Source organism: Syngnathoides biaculeatus, chromosome 7 (assembly GCF_019802595.1).
Source record: "Syngnathoides biaculeatus isolate LvHL_M chromosome 7, ASM1980259v1, whole genome shotgun sequence".
Lineage (NCBI taxonomy): Eukaryota > Metazoa > Chordata > Actinopteri > Syngnathiformes > Syngnathidae > Syngnathoides > Syngnathoides biaculeatus.
Genome location: NC_084646.1, coordinates 29,536,522 through 29,556,925, shown reverse-complemented (window position 1 = coordinate 29,556,925; position 20,404 = coordinate 29,536,522). Strand labels below are relative to the sequence as shown.

At 41.3% G+C, this 20,404-nt stretch overlaps 1 protein-coding gene and 1 pseudogene across 5 annotated transcripts in view; one reads left to right on the top strand and one right to left on the bottom strand.

Annotated features, from left to right (window-relative positions):
• The window catches only part of LOC133503969 (BMP/retinoic acid-inducible neural-specific protein 3-like), a 108,445-nt gene that overhangs the window by 51,001 nt on the left and 37,040 nt on the right, over nucleotides 1-20,404 (bottom strand). For 4 of the 5 annotated variants that reach the window (XM_061826011.1, XM_061826010.1, XM_061826014.1 and 1 more), the window contains 2 exons: nucleotides 19,029-19,219; nucleotides 12,266-12,450 (listed from right to left, as the gene is read on the bottom strand). In XM_061826011.1, coding sequence (XP_061681995.1) covers nucleotides 12,266-12,450; nucleotides 19,029-19,219 — 376 coding nt within the window. Of the gene's footprint in view, nucleotides 1-12,265; nucleotides 12,451-15,015; nucleotides 15,401-19,028; nucleotides 19,220-20,404 lie in introns of those variants that run through there. The other variant, XM_061826012.1, reaches the window with a different exon arrangement.
• Nucleotides 171-289, top strand: LOC133504186 (5S ribosomal RNA; annotated as a pseudogene).

Genomic DNA, 20,404 nt, shown 5'->3' with positions numbered 1-20,404 from the left:
TGGTTCCTGAAAAACTCCAGAAGCCAGGAATTGATTTTTCATGAAGTGTACTTGAAGGCAATGTTGTTGGCATGATTTAAACCTATGCAAGGAGATCCAATGGATTTCAAGTTCATCTCCTCAACTTGGACACAAACTTAAAATTAACCTTTATGTGTCAACATTTGTCTGCTGACGGCCATGCTACCTTGAGAACGCCCGATCTCGTCAGATCTCGGAAGATAATCGGATTTGGCCCTGGTTAGTACTTGGATGGGAGGCTGCCTGGGAATAACAGGTGCTGTAAGTTTCTCTCTCCAGCTAAAATGCAGAGTGGTTGCATCAGGAGGGGCATCCACTGTAAAACTGTCTCAAAAAAATATGCATTCATCTGCGATGACACGCTGTGGCAACCCCGAATGGGACAACCAAAAATGAAAAGAAGAAGAATTTTGAAGACTGTCGAGTACAGTAAGACAAGATACACAAATTCTGTTCACGGAAAAAAAAAAAAAAAAACATTTATTTTCACCCCTCAAGTACATGTTGATGTACAAATTAAAGATTAAAATGATTCATTCATTCATTTTCTGAGCCACCTATCGTCACAAGGGTCATGGTGGTGCTGTCGCCTATCCCAACTATCATCGGGGAGGAGGCACGGTACACCCTAAACTGGTTCCCAGCCAATCCCAGGGAACATAAGAGAAAGACAACAATCACACTCACAATTACATCTAAGGCCAATTTAGAGTCCCCCAATTAATTCATGTTTTTGGGAAACGTGAGTGCCCGTAAAAACCCATGCAGGCATGGGGAGAACATGCAAACTCCACGCAGATGGGGCCGGGATTTGTACCCCGGACCTCAGAATTATGGGGCTAACAATTTAACCAGTTGTCCCAACTATATGTAGTTGGAACTTCTCAACCTCACACACCAGCTCGGGCTCCTTCCCTACCAGAGAGATGAAATCCCTAAAGCCAGGTTCTGTTGTCAGCTTCTGTAGCCAGGGATCAGATCTCCACGGCCCCTGCCTTGTGCCACTGCCCAGCTCAAATTGTTCTCGACCCCTATGGCCGGTCCCACCGATTGTGAACCCACGCGACAAGGGACACAGCTTACCCTTTCGGGTTGTGCCCAGCTGAGCCCCATGGATGCAGGCCCAGGCATCAGGTCCTTGCCTTCAAGCCCAACCTCCAGGCCTGGCTCCACGGTGGGTGGGGGCCTAGTGACTCTGCATCCGAGCAAGGGAATCCTAGATCCAATTTTTATATGCACCATTTGCAATTTATGGACCCATGCTTTGTCTGCTCCCTCATCTAGGACTTTTTGCTGTGGGTGACCCTACCAGGGACATGAAGGCCCACCAATTTAGCTCTTTGCATCATTGGGACACACAAACCCCTCCACCATGATACGGTGATGGCTTAGGGAGGGGACATCTGTAAGTTAAAATTAAAACTACTATGCAAAGCAAAAGGCATTTATCAACAACATCCAAGAAACGATGCCGGTAAAATAATAATGCGGGTACTAGACTGATCCAAGCAATGGCATGAAGGCCTCTTAGCTCCTCAGATCATTGGGACATAAAAACCACGATAAGGTGATGGCTTCCAGAAATCATCTATCGATCCGTCCATACATTTTCTTATCCTCATAAGGGTTGTCGGAGTGCTGGAGCCTATCCTAGCTGTCAATGGTCAGGAGGCAGTGTAAACCCTGAACTGGTTACCAGCCAATTGCAATGCACATGGAGACAGGCAACAGTCACATTCACAATCACAACAAGGGGCAATTTAGAGTCGCCAATCAATGCTTGTTTTTGTGATGTGGGATGAAACCGGTGTGGCCGGCGAAAACCCACGCAGGCACGGGGAGAGCATGCAAAGCCCACATGGGTGGCTGGGATTTGAATCCCAGTCCTCAGAACTGTGAGTTCAATGCTCTCCAGCTGTGCCACTGTCACACCCTTCCAGGAATAAATTAATAAAAAAATAAAACGTGAATGTGCAATTTCTGATGTTGCTGTGTGTGCATGTGTGTGTGTGTGTTTCTGCGTTTGCACAGTCAAAACTACAACAAAATATCTGCAATACTACACGGTGTTTTCACATGTAGTAAGCGAGCTGAAATGTCTACTTTTGGGCACTACTCCTACAATACATGATTACTGTTGCTTTTGTAAGTCGGCGTGTAAATAGGAGTAGAGCATCATTGCCTTCGTGCTAACTACGACCATCCCAACATAGCCATAGTCAGTGGGGCTTGTTTAGCCCAATAGAAGAAATTGTGTGAGGTCATGTCACTTTTTTGTGTCATTTGTTTGGTGAACTAGAATTGAATTTCACTTGCGTTGAAATTGCATTGGAGAAAACAGCACTGAACACAGAAGTTCAAGTCTTGTGCCCAAAATAATTGATAGATAAGCAATAATTGGTAACTAAAAGGGCGGCATGGTGGCGCAACTATAAAGTGTTGGCCTCACAGTTCTGAGGTCCAGGGTTCGATCAGGGCCCCGTTTGTGTGGAGTTAGTTTGCATGTTCTCCTCGTGCCTGCGTGGGTTTTCTCCAGGCACTTCGGTTTCCTTCCACATCCCAAAAACATGTAACATTAATTGGACACTCTAAATTGCCCCTAGGTGTGATTTTGAGTGTCACTGTTTGTCTCCATGTGCCCTGCGATTGGCTGGCAAACAGTTAAGGGTGTACCCTGCCTCCTGCCTGTTGACAGCTTGGATAGGCTCCAGCACTCCCGTGACCCTTGTGAGGATAAGTGGCTAAGAAATGGCTGGATGGTAACTAAAAGTAGCGAGTGACACAAAAACAGAAAAGTAAAACAAAGTACAAGTACTGTTACCCCTTAGCAGAAATGGCACATGTGTTTTTTCTGCTCTTGTCAACTCCTGTAACTTATCCAAATTAGGTCCCGAGCGCAAATGCAGAACCTCAGGCCAATGCTTTTGCATATTAGTCTGCTGCAGTGTAATATTTACAATTACATGTGTGTGAGTGGATGGTGGATGTTTGGAATGGATCAAGCTGCCAGCGTTCAAGGAGTATGAAACAGCCTAAGACGTCAGTGAAGGTGTCGATGACACTCACACCCGCCTTCAAAACTCCGAAAGGTGACTAATTTGCATTTGCAAATGTTTTATGAACAATTTGACCGCAAAAATTCCTGAAAAGCAAAAAGATTGCATTTTAATATGGTAAATTAAATTATTCCTGATGAATGTACTATTCTCAGAAAAGTCTGACTTTACTCGATACAATGATAGATCATTCGTTGATTATTCAAAAGCTGATACTACCCAAGTGTGTGATGTTGATATGTTGTTTAAAAGAAGAACTAAAAACACATCAAACACATGTGATGAATGACAATGACAATTCTGTCTGCAGTGCAAAGGACAAACTGAGCCAATTTAATTGCTTCTGCTTCATAAGAACTGACAGAGTGATGAATGAACACACCCTGAAGGTATTAAGCACTAAAAGATGCACAGCGATATTTACATACAAAAGCATATCTTGATATGCAAAGTTGGGTGTTTGCCTTCCAAGACAAAAAATACACACATGAGCAATGAGCAAACAGTGCGGCTCACATCATTTCTTCCTTTGTAGGTCTCTCTGCTTTTGGGGATGTCGTCTCCAAAGACATATTACATCTTACCATACTTAGCTTTTGTGATCAGTATGTGGTTACAAAAATACTGTGCAATATAGAAAAAGTGAAAACACTATTATAGATATGTAAAACAATTAATATGACAACAGCTATTTGCTCATTAACTCAGGAGGGGAAAGAGAAGGACGTCCAAGCTGCTGAGTGAAGACACACCTTCCTTTATTATAAGGGGAATTTCTGATGCTGCTCTGTTTTCTTTTATCTTTTGCTTGCTTTTCTAATCCATTGGTTGATTGTCGCCCAACAAATCAGTCTAGGGAAACTTACAATTCAGATATCCCGTTGTCATTACAAAGATTAATTGTTCTGTTAACCAATTTGCACCATGTTTCTTTTGATCTGTTTTTTTATTGCCGAGATCACCAGCAAGTGCGTTCACATTTTCTTTAGTTAGTAGCTACCAACCATAGTTGCATTGCATGATAGTCAATGACGGTTGCGCAACACATAGATCTTTCTGTTCATCTATAATACATGCTTCCTAACACTATAGTAACTAATTTACAGTGCCTAGTGAAAGTATTCGGCATCGTTGAACTTTTCAACCTCTCGCCACATTTCAGGCTTCAAACATAAAGACTTAAAATTTTCAATTTTTTTCAAGAATCAACAACTGGGACACACTCATGAAGTGGAACGAAATTTATTGGATATTTTATCCTTTTTTAACAAATAAAAAACTGAAAAGTGGAGCCTGCAATATTATTCGGCCCCTTTACTTTCAGTGCAGCAAACTCACTCCAGAAGTTCAGTGAGGCTCTCTAAATGATCCAATGTTGACTGATGATGATAAATAGAATCCACCTGTGTGTATCAAGTCTCCGTATGAATGCACCTGCTCTGTGATCATCTCAGGGTTCTGTTTAAAGTGCAGAGAGCATCACAAAGACTAAGGAACACACAAGGCAGGTCCGAGATACTGTTGTGGAGAGGTTTAAAGCCAGATTTGGATACAAAAATATTTCCCAAACCTTAAATATCTCAAGGAGCACTGTGCAAACAATCATATTCAAATAGAAGGAGTATCAGACCGCTGCAAATCTACCAAGACCCTGCCATCCCTCTAAACTTTCACCTTGAACAAGGAGAAGACTGATCAGAGATGCAGCCAAGAGGCCCATGATCACTCTGGATGAACTGCAGAGATCTACAGCTGAGGCGGGAGGGTCTGTCCATAGGACAATAATCAGTCGTATCTGCACAAATCTGGCCTTTATGGAAGAGTGGCAAGAAGAAAGCCATTTCTCAAAGATATCCATAAAAAGTCTCATTTAAAGTTTGCCACAAGCCAACTGGGAGAAACACCAAACATGTGGAAGAAGTTGCTCTGGTCAGATGAAAACAAAATCGAACTTTTTGGCCACAATGCAAAACGATATGTTTGGCGTAAAATCAACGCAGCTCATCACCCTGAAACACCATACCCACTGTCAAACATGGTGGTGGCAGCCTCATGGTTTGGGCCTGCTTTTCTTCAGCAGGGACAGGGAAGATGGTTAAAATTGATGGGAAGATGATTGGAGCCAAATACAGGACCATTCTGGAAGAAAACCTGTTGGAGTTCACAAAAGACCTGAGACTGGGATGGAGATGTATCTTCCAATAGGACAATGATCCAAAACATAAAGCCAAATCTACAATGGAATGGTTCACAAATAAACGTATCCAGGTGTTAGAATGTCCAAGTCAAAGTCCAGACATGAATCCAATTGAGAAGCTGTGGGCAGAGCTGAAGACTGCTGTACACAAATGCTCTCCATCCAACCTCACTGAGCTCGCGCTGTTTTGCAAAGAAGAATGGGCAAGAATTTCAGTCTCTTGATGTGCAAAACTGATAGAGACACAGCCCAAGCGATTTGCAGCTGTAATTCCAGCAAAAGGTGGAGCTACGAAGTATAAATGCATGGGGGGCGAATAATATTGCACACCCCACTTTTCAGGTTTTTATTTGTTAAAAAAATTTAAAATATTCCAAAAATTTCATTCCATTCCAGCATTGTGTTCCACTTGTTGTTGATTCTTGACAAAAAAAAAATATATATATATTTCATATCTTTATGTTTGAAGGCTGAAATGTGGCAAAGGGTTGAAAAGTACAAGGGGGCAAAATACTTTGACTGTTCCTTTATATCTTTGGTGTATTTTGACTGTTTAGCCCCTTTCTTCTTATTATTTTTTTTTTCAATCTGTGCGATGATAGTGCACTTCTTTCAGCCTCCATTCATAATGTGGCAGCTGCTGTTTGCATTTGTATTTGCTGAATGTGCTGACATCCAAGCATTATGCAAATAAATCAGTGTTCGTCATGCAAACATGAGTAGAAACACAACATAGATCAACCCATTCATCCATACCATTTGCAAACCGAAAATAGTATGTAACAAGAGGTACCCTGAATTTTTCGTAGTCATTCGTAAATCTGTCCAGTATAGTGTAAAAGTATGTCAAAGCTAAGAAACTGTTTCATCAGCGCTACAATTGAAGTAATCTTTCTCTCTCTCTCTCTCTCTCTCTCTCTCTCTCCTCTCTCTCTCCTCTCTCTCTCTCAACTCACTGACTTTCTCCCTTTGTTTATACAGTAATATATATATTACAGTATTTGCCCCTTCTTGATTTCTGTTTTTTTTTTGCATATCACACACAAAGCTTTCAATCATCACACCAATTTAAATATCAAACAGAGATAATCCAAGGAAATACATAATGCAGTTTCAAATGACAATTCAATTTATTAACGCACACACACACACGCACACACACCCACACAAATCCAAACCTTTGTGACCCTCTGTGAAAAAGTAATTTTACTATGAGACACATTGTTAAATGACAAAGTCTAACCACAAATTTTGGAAAAGTGAGTACAATTTCACAAGCCACACCCAAACATAATTATTACATACATAATGAAAGTGATTCTGATGACCACTGTACTTGTTGAATTAAGAAATCACCTAAATAGAACTTGTCAGAGAATGTGAAGAAGGCTTCAAGATCTCTACAACCAATGCATCATACTAAGATCCAAAGAAATTCAAGAAGAAATTAGAAAAAAAGTGAAAACAATCAGTCCGGAAAATGTTACAAAAAGGTCATGTCCAAAATCGGCTGGCATAGGCCCGAACCCAGCCACAAATTTAATGAGCATATTCAGTTTAGAATATGGATGGATTGGTATTTCAAAGGTTTCTCCATATCTCCTACTATTGAAGAAGAAAAAATCCAGAATAGCAACTGAAATAACTTTAAAGTAACAACAACTGAAAATGTACCAAAAATTTATAGAAACAAAGTATTACTTATTATGTGGTGAAATTGATTTATTTCAAAAAGTAATTAATAGAAATTGACAACAATGATAGGAAAATTAACTTTTAATATTTGTTTGCACAACCATTTATGCCAAGTTTCAACGATGCCCCTTTCACACATGATTCAGATTGAGACAGATAGAAGGCTACATTAAATGTCTTATTTTAAGCCATTTTGGAATGTTATGGATGTTTACGATGTCTGGAGGACTCATGACCTGGTCCGAAGACTAAGCTTTCTGACACACGGGAACGCATTTCACTCCAGAATGACTCAATAGTCTTCAAAATTCACTGTACACACCTTCAGCTTCCTCAGCATCACAATCTCTGCTGACCTGTCCTGGTCTGGAAAAACCTTGACTGTCATCAAGAAAGCACAGCACATCTGCACACCCTGAGGGTGCTCAGGGAAAACAACATCTGCCAAAAGCTGTTTGTGACCTTCTCCCATTCAACCATCAAAAGCGTTCTGACACATACCGCATCGTGGTGTGGTTCTCCCACTAGACTGAGGCAGAATAGAAGAGGCTCCAGTGAGTGGTCAAGACGGAGCCGAGGATCACTGGCTGCCCCCTCCGCTTCCTGAATGGTGACTTCACCTCCTGATGCCTCAGAAGACCTGAGGCATCTATAGGTGACGACCACTAATCTAAGAAAAAAAAAGACTGGATGGCTCATTGGCCACCAAAACTGAAGTCGCCATCTTGATACTCCCAAAACAACCATACCGACCTGCGCAGCAACAGCGATTAAATGCATTCATTGCCAGTTTCGTGGCTGTGAGAAAACATTCCACAGGTAAGTTAGAAAGATTTACTTTAATAATGTTAAAGTTAGTTTGTAAAGTTTTTTTTTTATTTTCTGATGAGTTTAATTCACTTGAACAAACTTTTTATGGTTGTTGTTGTTCACTGTTCACTCTCTGCTTCACCTTTATAGGCCGACTGTTTTTCACGAAAAAGCGAAGTAAATATCTTCCCAAACTTCATCAGTGGATGAGGAAGAAAACACATTTTCTGTGATTTTTTTATGAATTTCATAATACATAACTCTGCACGTTGAATTTGATTTTCAAATGCGAGGAAACAAGTTTAAATTTTTTGTCTGAGATAGGACGTCGCAGAGAAAACAAATGAACAATGCGTTTAGCATGTATTTTTCAATTGTGAGTCCTTATTTACAAAAATATATTTATCTGATTGACTTAAAGTTGAATGTTTTGATGACGAAAAATGCTTATTTTTTTGCTATGTTATGATGATAGTGCTTCACAGCTTATTTTGGGACAAGTTAACATTTTCAGGAAATCGAGCCCTAGGTCATATGCAAGGTTTCTTGGTAGTCACAGTGTTATATGTCTTTCCTTTGCAGTTAGCCTTTTTTGGCTTACCAAGTTGAATTAAAAATCCCTCATGTTACCAGAACTTAAAAAATGTCAAGCTCACACGACCAGTTTTAATTCTACATACCAAACTTTGATAAAACCCCGTCATAATCCAACCTGTAAACCCGCCACACTTTTTGGGAATACCAAGATGGCGGCCAACTGGCTTCAAACCAATCGACATACGGCTTGATGTGTATGCGCTATCCAGCCTTTGTTTTTTTTAAATCACCAGTGACGACACTCACCCTGCCCACCACCTCTTTCACGTTCTGCTCTCTGTAAGGTTCTATCAGTCCATCAGAAACAAAAGTGAAAAGACCCAGAGACAGCCTCTTTCATCAGGCTGTCACTGCATTGACTCAAAATAATACCAACATTCATTCCATGTGGCTGCTAAAGTCAAAAAACATTCCTGACTCCACTGATGAGTCCCAAACCGGGAACAATGAGTTGATGCAATTTATCATCACGGAATATAGACACAGTAATCCTCCTCTACATCATCGTTCTTGCATTGTGGTCACGCTATACTGCAGATTTCTATTGCAGTTGTAACATGTAACATCATTTATAGTGTTTGGATAATATTTTTGCATCTATTGCTCTTGTTCTCTCACATTATAAGCTTAGGCCTGCCATGATGGCAGACTTTTTAGAATGATATAATTTCCCCAACACTTTCACAACAATAGTATTGTTGATGTTTTTTCATGCCACTAATATTACAGCATAATTAATGTAATTTCACATTTATGATGTGAATGGTTCTCTGTTTCTATGCCTTGTGACTGGTTGGTCTACACAGTCTCTCCCCCAGTGTCAGCTAGGATAGCTCCAGCACACACAGTGACTCTAGTGAGGATAAAGTGGGACGGAAAAATGGATGGATGTATAAATGCATATAGATTTGTCCACATTTTATGAATTCTTCCTGCAGAATTCTTCCCTGGTCATCAAACATACTGTATGAAGACAAAAATGTAATGTTCTCTCATTTCTTAAATAAAAGCTGCGCTTTTATCATTTTCAAAATAAGAACAAGTTGATAAAAAAATTTTCAATTTAACAACTTTTAGTAACGGAACCGTTTTATAGTTCCTTCAAAACCATTGTTTTTTTTTCACAATAGTGTTTCATGTGTCTTTCAATAACCGTTCCTGGTGGAAACATCTCACAGAGAAGAACCAACGATATATTACAGATTTTGATTAGAGCTATTGTATGATTTTATACAATATTTTTGTAAGTGGCGTAATTGCACAAAAAGTACATATGTTGCATTTAAATAGAGTATTTCTATTTCAGGCGGCACTGTAGCTCCGCTGGTAAAGCGTTGGCTTCAGAGTTCTGAGGTCCCGGGTTCAATCCTGGACCCGCCTTTGTGAAGTTTGCATGTTCTCCCCGTGCCTGGGTGGGTTCCTCCCACATTCCGAAAACATGCACCATTAATGGGGCACTCTATATTTCCCCTAGGTTTGATTGTGAGTGCGGCTGTTTTTCTCAATGTGCCCTGCGAATGACTGGCAACCAGTTCAGGGTGTACTCCGCCTCCTACCCGTTGAGAGCTGGGATAGGCTCCAGCACGCCCCGTGACCCTCATGAGGATAAGTGATGAAGAAAATGGATGGATGGAAGGATTTCTATTTCATGAATTTCACTTATTGCAGAGGTGGACTGAAAAATTTATGCATGACGGATGCACAACAAATGGGATCCCTGGTACTGCACATTATTTTTTTACTAATGTATATCTGACAAATGCTTTACAGTATTTTTGTTTTCAATGTTTTACTGAGGGTGGCACGATGGTGCAACTGGTTAGAGCAGGGCTCACCAATAATTTTTAGGTTGGGGGCTACTTTCTGAGCATGGATAGTATGAAGGGCTCCATGACCTGTTTGTGGCAAACCTCAGAATCAGAGTTCATTACGCATAAAATATTTTATATATATTATAGGATTTTATTTTAAAATTTTCATCAACGTAACCAAGTCAAATTCAAAATTTAAAGCACAAGTAATAATAATAAAAGTTTGTGACCTGTGCTATTTTTTGAACATGCCTCAGGGTCCTCGCAGTCACCTCGTTGGTGACCAGTGGGTGAGAGCATCTGCGGAGGACCAGTCGTTCAAATTCCAACCCCACCTGTGTGGAGTTTGCCTGTTCTCCCCGTCCCTGGGTGGGTTTTCAATGGGCAATACGGTTTCTTTCTGCATTCGAAAAACATGCATGATTTGGAGACTTTAAATTGGCCTTAAGTATGATTGTGAGAGCAGATGGTTGTTTGTTTCTATATGCCCTGTGATTGGCTGGCAACCAGTTCAGGGTGGAACCCGCTTCCTTGCCAAAGATAGCTAGGATAAGCTCCAGCACTCCTGTAGCCTGGTGAGGATAACTGGCTCGGATTGATGGAGGTTTTACTGAAAGACAGACTGGCAGTGACACCCCAATTCTGTTTTATCTGCCCACTGAATAACCAAAAAGGGTTTTGTATTTCTATATTTCTTTGAATCTGATGTTACATAAAAAGGCAAAATTGCCTTTTAGTAAATCCCAAGTGAGTATTTGAACACCCTGCTATATTGCAAGTTCTCCCACATAGAAATCATGGAGGGGTCTGAAATTTTCATTGTAGGTGCATGTCCACTGCAAGGGAGATAATCTAAAAAGAAAAATCCAGATCAATCAGTAAGACTCAAATTTATAACATGACAAAGACCAAAGAGCTGTCCAAACACATCAGAGACAAAATTGTCCACACGGCTGGAAAGGGCTACGGAGAAATTACCAAGCAGCTTTGTGAAAAAAGGACCACTGTTGGAGAAATCATTGGAAAATGGAAGAAGCTAAACATAACAGTCAATCTCAATCGGAGTGGAGCCCCATGCAAAATATCACCTCGTGGGGTCTCAGTGATCCTTAGAAAGGTGAAGAATCAGCCCAGGACTTGGTCAATGACCTGAAAAGAGCTGGAACCACCGTTTCCAAGGTGACTGTTGGTAATACACTAAGACGTCATGGTTTGAAATCATGCATGGCACGGAAGGTTCCCCTGCTTAAACCAGCACATATCAAGGCCCGTTTTAAGTTTTCCAATGACAGAGGAGTCATTTGAGAAAGATTTGTGGTCAGATGACACCAAAATGAAACTTTTTGGTCATAATTCCACTAACCCTGTTTGGAGGAAGATGAATTATGAGTTCCATCCCAAGTACACCATCCCTACTGTGAAGCATGGTGGTGGTAGAATCATGCTTTGGGGGTGTTTTTCTACACATGGGACAGGGCGACTCCACTGTATTAAGGAGAGGATGACTGCGGCCATGTATTGTGAGATTTTGGGGAACAACCGCTTTCCCTCAGTTAGAGCATTGAAGATGGGTGGTGGTTGGATCTTTCAACATGACAATGACACGAAGCACACAGCCAGGAAAAACAAGGAGTGGCTCCGTAATAAGCATATCAAAGTTCTGGCATGGCCTAGCCAGTCTTTATACCTAAACCCAATAGAAAATCTTTGGAGGTAGCTGAACCTCTGTGTTTCTCAGCGACGGCCCAGAAACCTGTGAGATCTAGCGAAGATCTGTGTGGAGAACTGGGCCAAAATCCCTCCTGCAGTGTATGCAAACCTGGTGAACAACTACAGGAAATGTTTGCCCTCTGTAACTGCATACAAAGGCTACTGTACCAAATTTTAACATGTGGATTTTTCTTTTTAGATTATCTCTCTCATAGTGGACATGCACCTACGATGAAAATTCCAGACCCCTCCATGATTTCTTAGTGGGAGAACTTGCAATATAGCAGGGTGTTGAAATACTTATTTTCTTTACTGTAAATGATACATTTTATGTTTATATACAATCGAAGAGATGAACAGGGTTTTACCTTTATGACAGTGGAGGCAATCTGGATATGGTGCAGCTTGTGCAGTGTGGTCTCCCTGTCAATGAAGTAGGATGAAGCCAGCTGATGGAGAGCCTCCAGAGTCACAGATGTACCATTAGTGTCACTCAATTCAGTTGATCGACTCAACTTCTGCTTGTCCACAAAGATCATTAAAGACTCTTCCCCTGAATTAATTGCAAAGATATATTAAATCATTAAAATCCCATTGGTCAGTTCAAAGACAAGTAAAATCTTTAAAAAAATACAGAGATGGTTTATTTCAGCTTTTGAAAAATAATATTCATCGAGTGTTTACTAAAAATAAATTGAACTGTTGTGTAGGTATATTTACATAAAAGAAAAAATGTGGAATTGATGGTTCTTGTTCTTTATTCATGTTTCCACGAGTATTTTATTTTTTCATTCTTATATTATTAATTATCATGTTTATTATATTCAATATTAAATACAAAAAGTCGACGTAACGCCCCCCCATTCCCCTGCCCTGTACCGGGAAAAATTGTCAAGGATTGACCGATTTGCAGTGATAAAAGGTTGGGGATCACTGGTCTAACACATTATAAGAGACAAAATGGGACATTTATTTAAGTGCAAATATAAAGCTACCACTATCATGAACCTCCGGTACAGGGTCGGACCCAAATGGAGGACTTCGGGGCGGAGGCATAATATTCAATGTAGTTTATTCTGGAAACTGGGTCATACATGGTGTAGCAGTCCCTCAAGGCAGAGGTACAGAAATGCTCGGCTAGATGGGATCCAAAAGACATGCAGCAAGGTCCGATGACTATGGGGCAAACTAACAACTCAACAGGACAGGATGAAACAAAAGGGCACAGAATCGCTGTGACTAGGGGTACTCTAACTGACGATTAGAAGGGGAGAGTCCCACAGGCAGTGAATGCAACTCACAAATGCAAGGCAACAAACTGGCAAATGCCAGTGACAAAAACTCCAACTTAAATGCCTGTCTAATTACAGTCCGAATGTGAAGCAGCTCTGACCGGGGACAGCTGTCACCGCCCAGAGCAGTGGCCTGGCCACGCCCCTCTTGGCATTGGCCAAGCCTTGCTCATGACAACCACAGCACTGGTATGCAGTAGAAGATTGCAATTGAAAAATCCTTCAAATAACATCTGGCTTAATAGGTGATTGGGTCTTCATTTTTTCATATTCCTTCATTTCCCTAGAGCAAACAAAGCGATAGAGTACAGTCGACCATTTTCCTATAAGCCTCCAATTCACACTCACAAAATAGAATTTTAATAAAACTCTACATCAGGCACATTTTTTTCACACTTAATAAATTTTTTGGGTGTCTTAAAAACATTGTTTGTAGTATCCAATTAATGCATGTGTTTGCCAAACTGGAGTACCCGTAGAAAACCCACGCAGGCACAGACAGGGAGAACATGCAAACTTGACACAGGTGGGCCCAGGATTTGAACCCCAGTCCTCGGAACTGTGAGGCTACCACTCTAACCAGACGAACCACCATGCTGCTATCTGTTGAATCATTAATGTAAAAACAAAAAACAAAGATGAAACTATTCACAGCAAATGTATCAATTATTAATTGATACACAGTTGTAATTACTCATTATGGTGGTTCTATCCCTTGCTAATAAACCACTGCTCACACTCTCTATTGTAGTCAATCTAGACTGTAACTTCAGGGGCTGTGGTAGAATGAGACGGAAACTTCAACATGTTCTCGATCAGGGGTGGCCAACCAGTCAGGGATGAAGAGACAATTTTTTTTTTTACATTGTTAGGGCAGAGAGACGCATACTACACATCAAAGACCCATATCACACATCTGGATATCATTCCGTCTTCACACACATACCTTTGCTCAGACAGATTTATTGTAAATGTCACAAACCAACATGATAAAAAAAAAATCGACTCCTACAGAGCACCAAGACCACAGGCCAGTAATTAACAATAAATACATATTTTTTAGTCATTTTCCACATACAGACCAACTACCAGCTCAACCAAGACTTGTTTTGTATGTCACAACTCTCATCTAATACAATACTAAAATACTCCCAAGATTGGAGGTCTGAGTGCAACTGTGAATCAGTAATCATGCTTGTGTCCAATATTCTCTATTCAACAATGTGGCAGGACAGTTGAAGGGCTGATAACAATGGTTTAAGATTTTTGTTTTCAGGACACAACATTTAAGTGACATCACCGAAGCGTTTTTTTTTTAAATAAATTACCCTTCAATGTATGGCTTTTTGGCCCTTCCAATAATCTGAGCCACTTGAAATGATGCACGCATTGGTCTCTGGATGCTTCATTTTTTTTTTAACTGCATCTGGATTTCTGTGTGATTTTTCAAAGTGACTAACTTGTGATTAGGAAAATTAGTCCCTTTTAGAAAATCCAGGTCAATATTAGCATGTGAGCAAGTGAGCTGTGAAATGAAATGCAATAGACGTCTGACAAAATGTCGAGGATTGTTGTTACGCACATAATTTCAACAAACAGCTGTTGTTGACATGATTTCGAGGGTGGGTTTATTCCAGGCAAAGGTCATACATAGGTATGCAGTCCAACAAAGGCAAAGGCACAAAAACATGTGGCAAAAGCCAAGATGCAAAAACATGAAAACAAGGTCAGATAACTACCAGGAAATAACAAGGCTGAACGAGACTTGGTTGTAGTGGCACAACAATGCTGTTGGACCCGTTTCTTCACTTCGTTACCATACTCACCATTGTTCTGGACCTGTAAAGATCCTTTTCTCCTTCTTGCGTGTCCAACCTGGCGTACTGTTACGTGTGAATTTAGACTAATGTCCCCTTTGTTCAAACCAGCAAAATGCGACAAGGCAGTTGTATTGCGTTTCTGACAATTTAATGTCACACACATCAACACAACACAAACACGATAAAATAGCTAACACGAAATAGGCGTTCAAGAACAGAGTAGTTGAGCCACAACGGCGAATAGTCACCAATGTTGAACGAGCGTTCCCAAACAAGCAAATGTTCGTCCCAGCGGGTATTCCAAGTTAGCAAAAGTTCCAGCCGGTCCAGGCAGCAGGTGTCTGTGTAGTCAGTGTTCCAAGCAGCGTAGTTTCTCAGAGCAGAGGTGAGGTCGTAACAAGAAGCCTCGTTGTCTGTCTTTCTCGTCCTTATACAGGCCGTGCCACAGACGACACAGAGTTCGTGTCACATGGACCCAAGGGCATTAGAGGAAGCCATGTCACATCATAAGAACTTAAAAGTATGAAAGGAAACAGTGTCACAATGACCCACATTATAACAACTTAAAAGCATAATAGGAAAATAAAGAGAATAGAGAATAAAAATACACACACACATAACAGTATATGTCATCATATGAATATTGGTTAGCCATCGCCACCTCTACCTTTGTCCTACATCGCATCTCAATGGATTCCTTTGACTTATCCTCAGTCCTCTCAGTGTCCCAGTTCTTCTTCGCTAACTTCTTTCTTGTCTGACTTCCTGTATTTTGGGATTCCACCACCAAGTCTCCTTCTCCCTTTTCCAACCAGAAGACACACCAAATGCCTGTCTTTCTGATCACCTTGGCTGTACTAGTCCAGTCTTCCGGGATCTCTTCCTGCCCATCTAGAGCCTGTCTCACCTCTTTCTGAAAGGTCGCACAGCATTCTTCTTTCCTCAACTTCCACCACATGGTTCTCTGCTCTACCTAAGTCTTCTTAATCTTTCTGCCCACCACCAAAGTCATCCTATACACCACCATTCTATGCTGTTGAGCTACACTCTCCCCTACCACCATTTTACAGTCTTTCATCTCCTTCAGATCACATCACCTACACAAAATATAATCCCCCTGCCTGCTTCTACCGCCGCTCTTTTAGGTCACTCTATGTTCCTGCTTCTTCTGTTAAAAAAAGTGTTTACTACTGCCATTTCCATCCTTTTTGCAAAGTCCACCACCATCTGTCCCTCAAAGTTTCTTTCCTGGATCACCTCTTCATTGCCCCTGTTTCCTTCATCAACATGTTAATCGAAATCTGCACCAATCACAACTCTCTCGCTGGCTGGGATGCTGAGAACTACTTCATCTAGTTCCTTCCAGAATTTCTCTTTCAACACTAGATCACATCCTACTTGTGGGGCACAGCCGCTAATCACATTATTCAGAACACCCTCAATGTTGAGTTCCAGCCTCATCACTTGATCTGATACTCTTTTCACCTCCAAAACATTCTTAGCCAGCTCTTCCTTTAAAATAACCCCTACTCCATTTCTCTTCCCATCTTCTCCATGGTACAATAATTTAAACTCTGCTCCTAAACTTCTAGCCTTACTACCTTTCCACCTGCTCTCTTGGATGTACAATATATCAACCTTTCTCGTAATCATCATGTCAACCAACTCCTGGGCTTTTCCTGTCATAGTCCCAAAATTTAAAGTCCCTACACTCAGTTGTTGTGCATTCCTCTTCTTTTGCTGATGAATCCACTTTCCTCCTCTTCTTTGTCTTCGACCTACAGTACCTGAATTTCCACTGACGCACTGCAGGTTAACGATCCCAGGGGCAGATGTTTCGGGAAGTAAATGTGTGTAAACATTAACTGATATACAGCTATTGAAAATGTGATTTTGAAATAACAATGTGAATTTTACAACATAAAATTTTCAGTGGCATTTTTAATTCAGCGGATGGTGGGTCAGCTAGTAAAGCGTTGGCCTCACACTTCTGAGGACCCGCCTGTGTGGAGTTTGCATGTTCTCCCCATGCCTGCGTGTTTTTTCTCCGGGCACTCCGGTTTCCTCCCATATCCCAAAAACATGCAACATTAATTGAACACTCTAAATTGCCCCTAGGTGTGATTGCGATTGTGGCTCTTTGTCTCTATTTGCCCTGCGATTGGCTGGCAACCAGTTCAGGGTGTACCCTGCCTTCTGCCTGTTGACAGCTTGGATAGGCTCCAGTACTGCTCGCGACCCTTGTGAGGATAAGCGGCAAAGAAAACGGTTGAATGAATGGATTTTTAATTAAAATCCTGGTGGCACATATTTATTTTCAAAGACGTTGTTAACTTGGGCCACAACAGATCTGGTATGGGATTCTTAAGATGAACGCTTATATTTGTTTGGCAAAATTTGTGACACAGCTGCAGATTTATCCGGGCTTGGGACCAGCCTACAGATTGCACTGGCTTGTGCCCCCCATAGGACTGCATTTGGGAGGAAACCGGAGTGCCCAGAGAAAATACAAGCAAACCACAGAGAGAACATGCAAATTCCACACAGGCAGGGCGGGATTTCAACCCCAGTTCTCAGAACTGTGAGGACAACACTTTACAGCTGATCCACTGTGCCGCTGACACAAAAAATACTGTTGTGATAATTTATATACCTCCATGGCACTAAAAATTGCTGTCAATTAGTTGTACTGACTATTTTTTCACAACAGGAAACTTTTACATTAATGTTGACAACATGGAAATAAGATCCAAAGAATTGTTTGTTCCATTAGCATATTAAGAATTCAACTCAAACTCAAGGTCAGATCTTAGACCTGGTGTCATGGTCCTGCCGGTCCAGCCCTGGCTGTGCGGGTCCCCGTACAGCTGCACTGATTAGGAGGCGCACACCTGCGCCTCATCGGCAGTGATTAACCCCTGTATATATAAGACCCAGTGGACGGTCTGGCTTTGGCAGATCGTCGCCACCCATCCCTTGTTCCCGCACTCCTGTATTTCTGAACGTGAACCCTGGTGTACCGACCTCTGCCTGTCCTCCGACCGACCCCGTAAGCTTGACATCTTTGATACTCCTGCTATCTGTAATCGATCTCCCGTTTACCGACCCTTGCCTGACGTCTTATTTGCCGCTGCTCTACTTGACTGTTTGCTTGATCCCTGACCTTGGAACGAATAAACACTTTTCCCAAACTGCCTCTGCATCTCCGGAGTCTTGCATTTGGGTCCTCCACCGTACCGATGGGTCGTGACACCTGGTCATCTCTAAGGATAGGCCTACAGATTGCACTGGCTTGTACCCCCATTGGGGTGCATAAATAATAAAACTATTGAACAAGTTGAATTTATCCAAAATGCTATTTAAGTAGCCCAGCAATTGCCTGGAAACTAGTTCAGGATAGACTCTGCCTCTGTTGACAGCTGGGATAGGCTCCAGCACTCCCCACGAGCCATGTGAGGATAAGCGGCTAAGAAAATGGATGGATGGATGGATGCTATTTGAGTAAATGTGACTAATGTAACACATTATTACCCACCTCTGATCACCACAAACCATTTTTTTTCAGGTAGAGCCAAAACATCAGTTCCCTTTCAGTAATTGAGTAGAAAGTAGAGAATAATTCTCATTTACAGAACATTTGTGACAAGTGGGGGGGCCTAACACCTGAGTTAGGTTATTAGTTCAAAACTAATTCAGCCACTTGGCTGCGCCTGAGATGGGCCTCCTGCCCGATGACAGCTGGGATTGGCTCTGGCACTCCAGCAACCCTTGTGAGGATAAGTGACTCAGATGGTCTGTATTTTGTCTGTTGTTGTTCACAGAATATTAACTGATTTAAAATAGCTGAAGAACAAATCTACCAAATAATTAAAAACTTTCAGAAGTCTTGTGAACCGCAACATTTTTTTCTTCCTCTCCTGCCGTCCCTCCTTCCCAGCATTTGGGTCCACCAGTGTTCTGACTACCAGATTCATCGTAGGATAACATAGAATATTACAACAAAACCATTGTTATTTTACCTCCCAGTGTGGCTGAAAGAAGGAAGTGGGTTCCGTATTTCCGAATAATTTTGTCAGTTATGGAGCTGAGACTGGGTCGCCTTCCAAGATTTCTAATGGTCTGTAGGAACTCGGGGTCCATCGGCAAGGGAACGCCATTGTTCACATGCATTTCCAAGGCCAGGCTGTTCACCTTCCATCGTCCAAATTTCCTGAAATTTATAAACAAAAGGAGAGAAAAAAAACACAATGTATGCATATTTAAAACAAAATAATATCGAAGCCACACATTATGGGAAATGATACAATTCAAGGTCTTGTACTGAGCTTTTTGCATTTTGCATCAAAAGTATGTAAAATGTCATTTTCTCCCCCCTCCATCCCCGAAAATAAATCAGTGTGTGCAAATGTGCTTGCACATTCACACTTTTCTTGGTTCTGTCTGTGAAAATGGCTTTGAACCTCTGAAAAACATTGCATTTCTCTGAGGATTATTCATAATAATTGGCAGATATTTTCTCATTTGCTCTTATTATCATGATTTTGTATTTTTCATTTACTAGCTGTACCCTTGCACCTGTGAGCACTTCTTTTAGTGCAGATTTCACCTGAAACCATTTAATATCCAGCCTGGCCTTGGAGCATACCAAAGTGTCTTTATCTATCGAGTGCAGAACCAGAGACTTGATACATAGATTACCACTACTCAAGTACTACTTAGAATATATTGTTTCAACTTAAAGAATAACTTGCACTCTCCTAGTTTCTCAACATACTTTCCTGTATACTTGAAAGTTATAGGTGTTATGGAAATATCATTTTAATTCAAGGAGTGTACCAGTTCGAAGTAACTGCATGCTGATTTTTATCACTATAACTTCACTATGCAGTAAAGATGATTTTTTCCAAAGACACCATAATGATGGAAAAATAAATAAAGCTCTAGTATATATATGTAAGTATATGTAATAATGCAGCCCTATGGGGGCACAAACCAGTGCAATCTGTACGCCGATCCCAAGTCCGGATAAATGCAGAGGATTGTGTAAGGAAGGGCATCCGGCGTAAAAACTGTGCCAAACAAATATGAGCGCTCATCTAAAGAATCCCATACCGGATTGGTCATGGCTCGGGGTAACAACGCCCGCCCCCCGCACTGCTAACCTGCAGGGCGTCAGTGGAAATTCAGCTACTGTGGGTCGAAGACAAAGAAGAGTAGGCGACCGGATCCGTCGTCAGAAGAAAAAGAGTAACACACAGAGAACTACAACTGAGTGTAGGGACTTTGGATGTTGGGACTATGACAGGAAAAGCTCAGGAGTTGGTTGACATGATGATTACGAGAAAGGTTGATATATTGTACATCCAAGAGAGCAGGTGGAAAGGTAGGAAGGCTA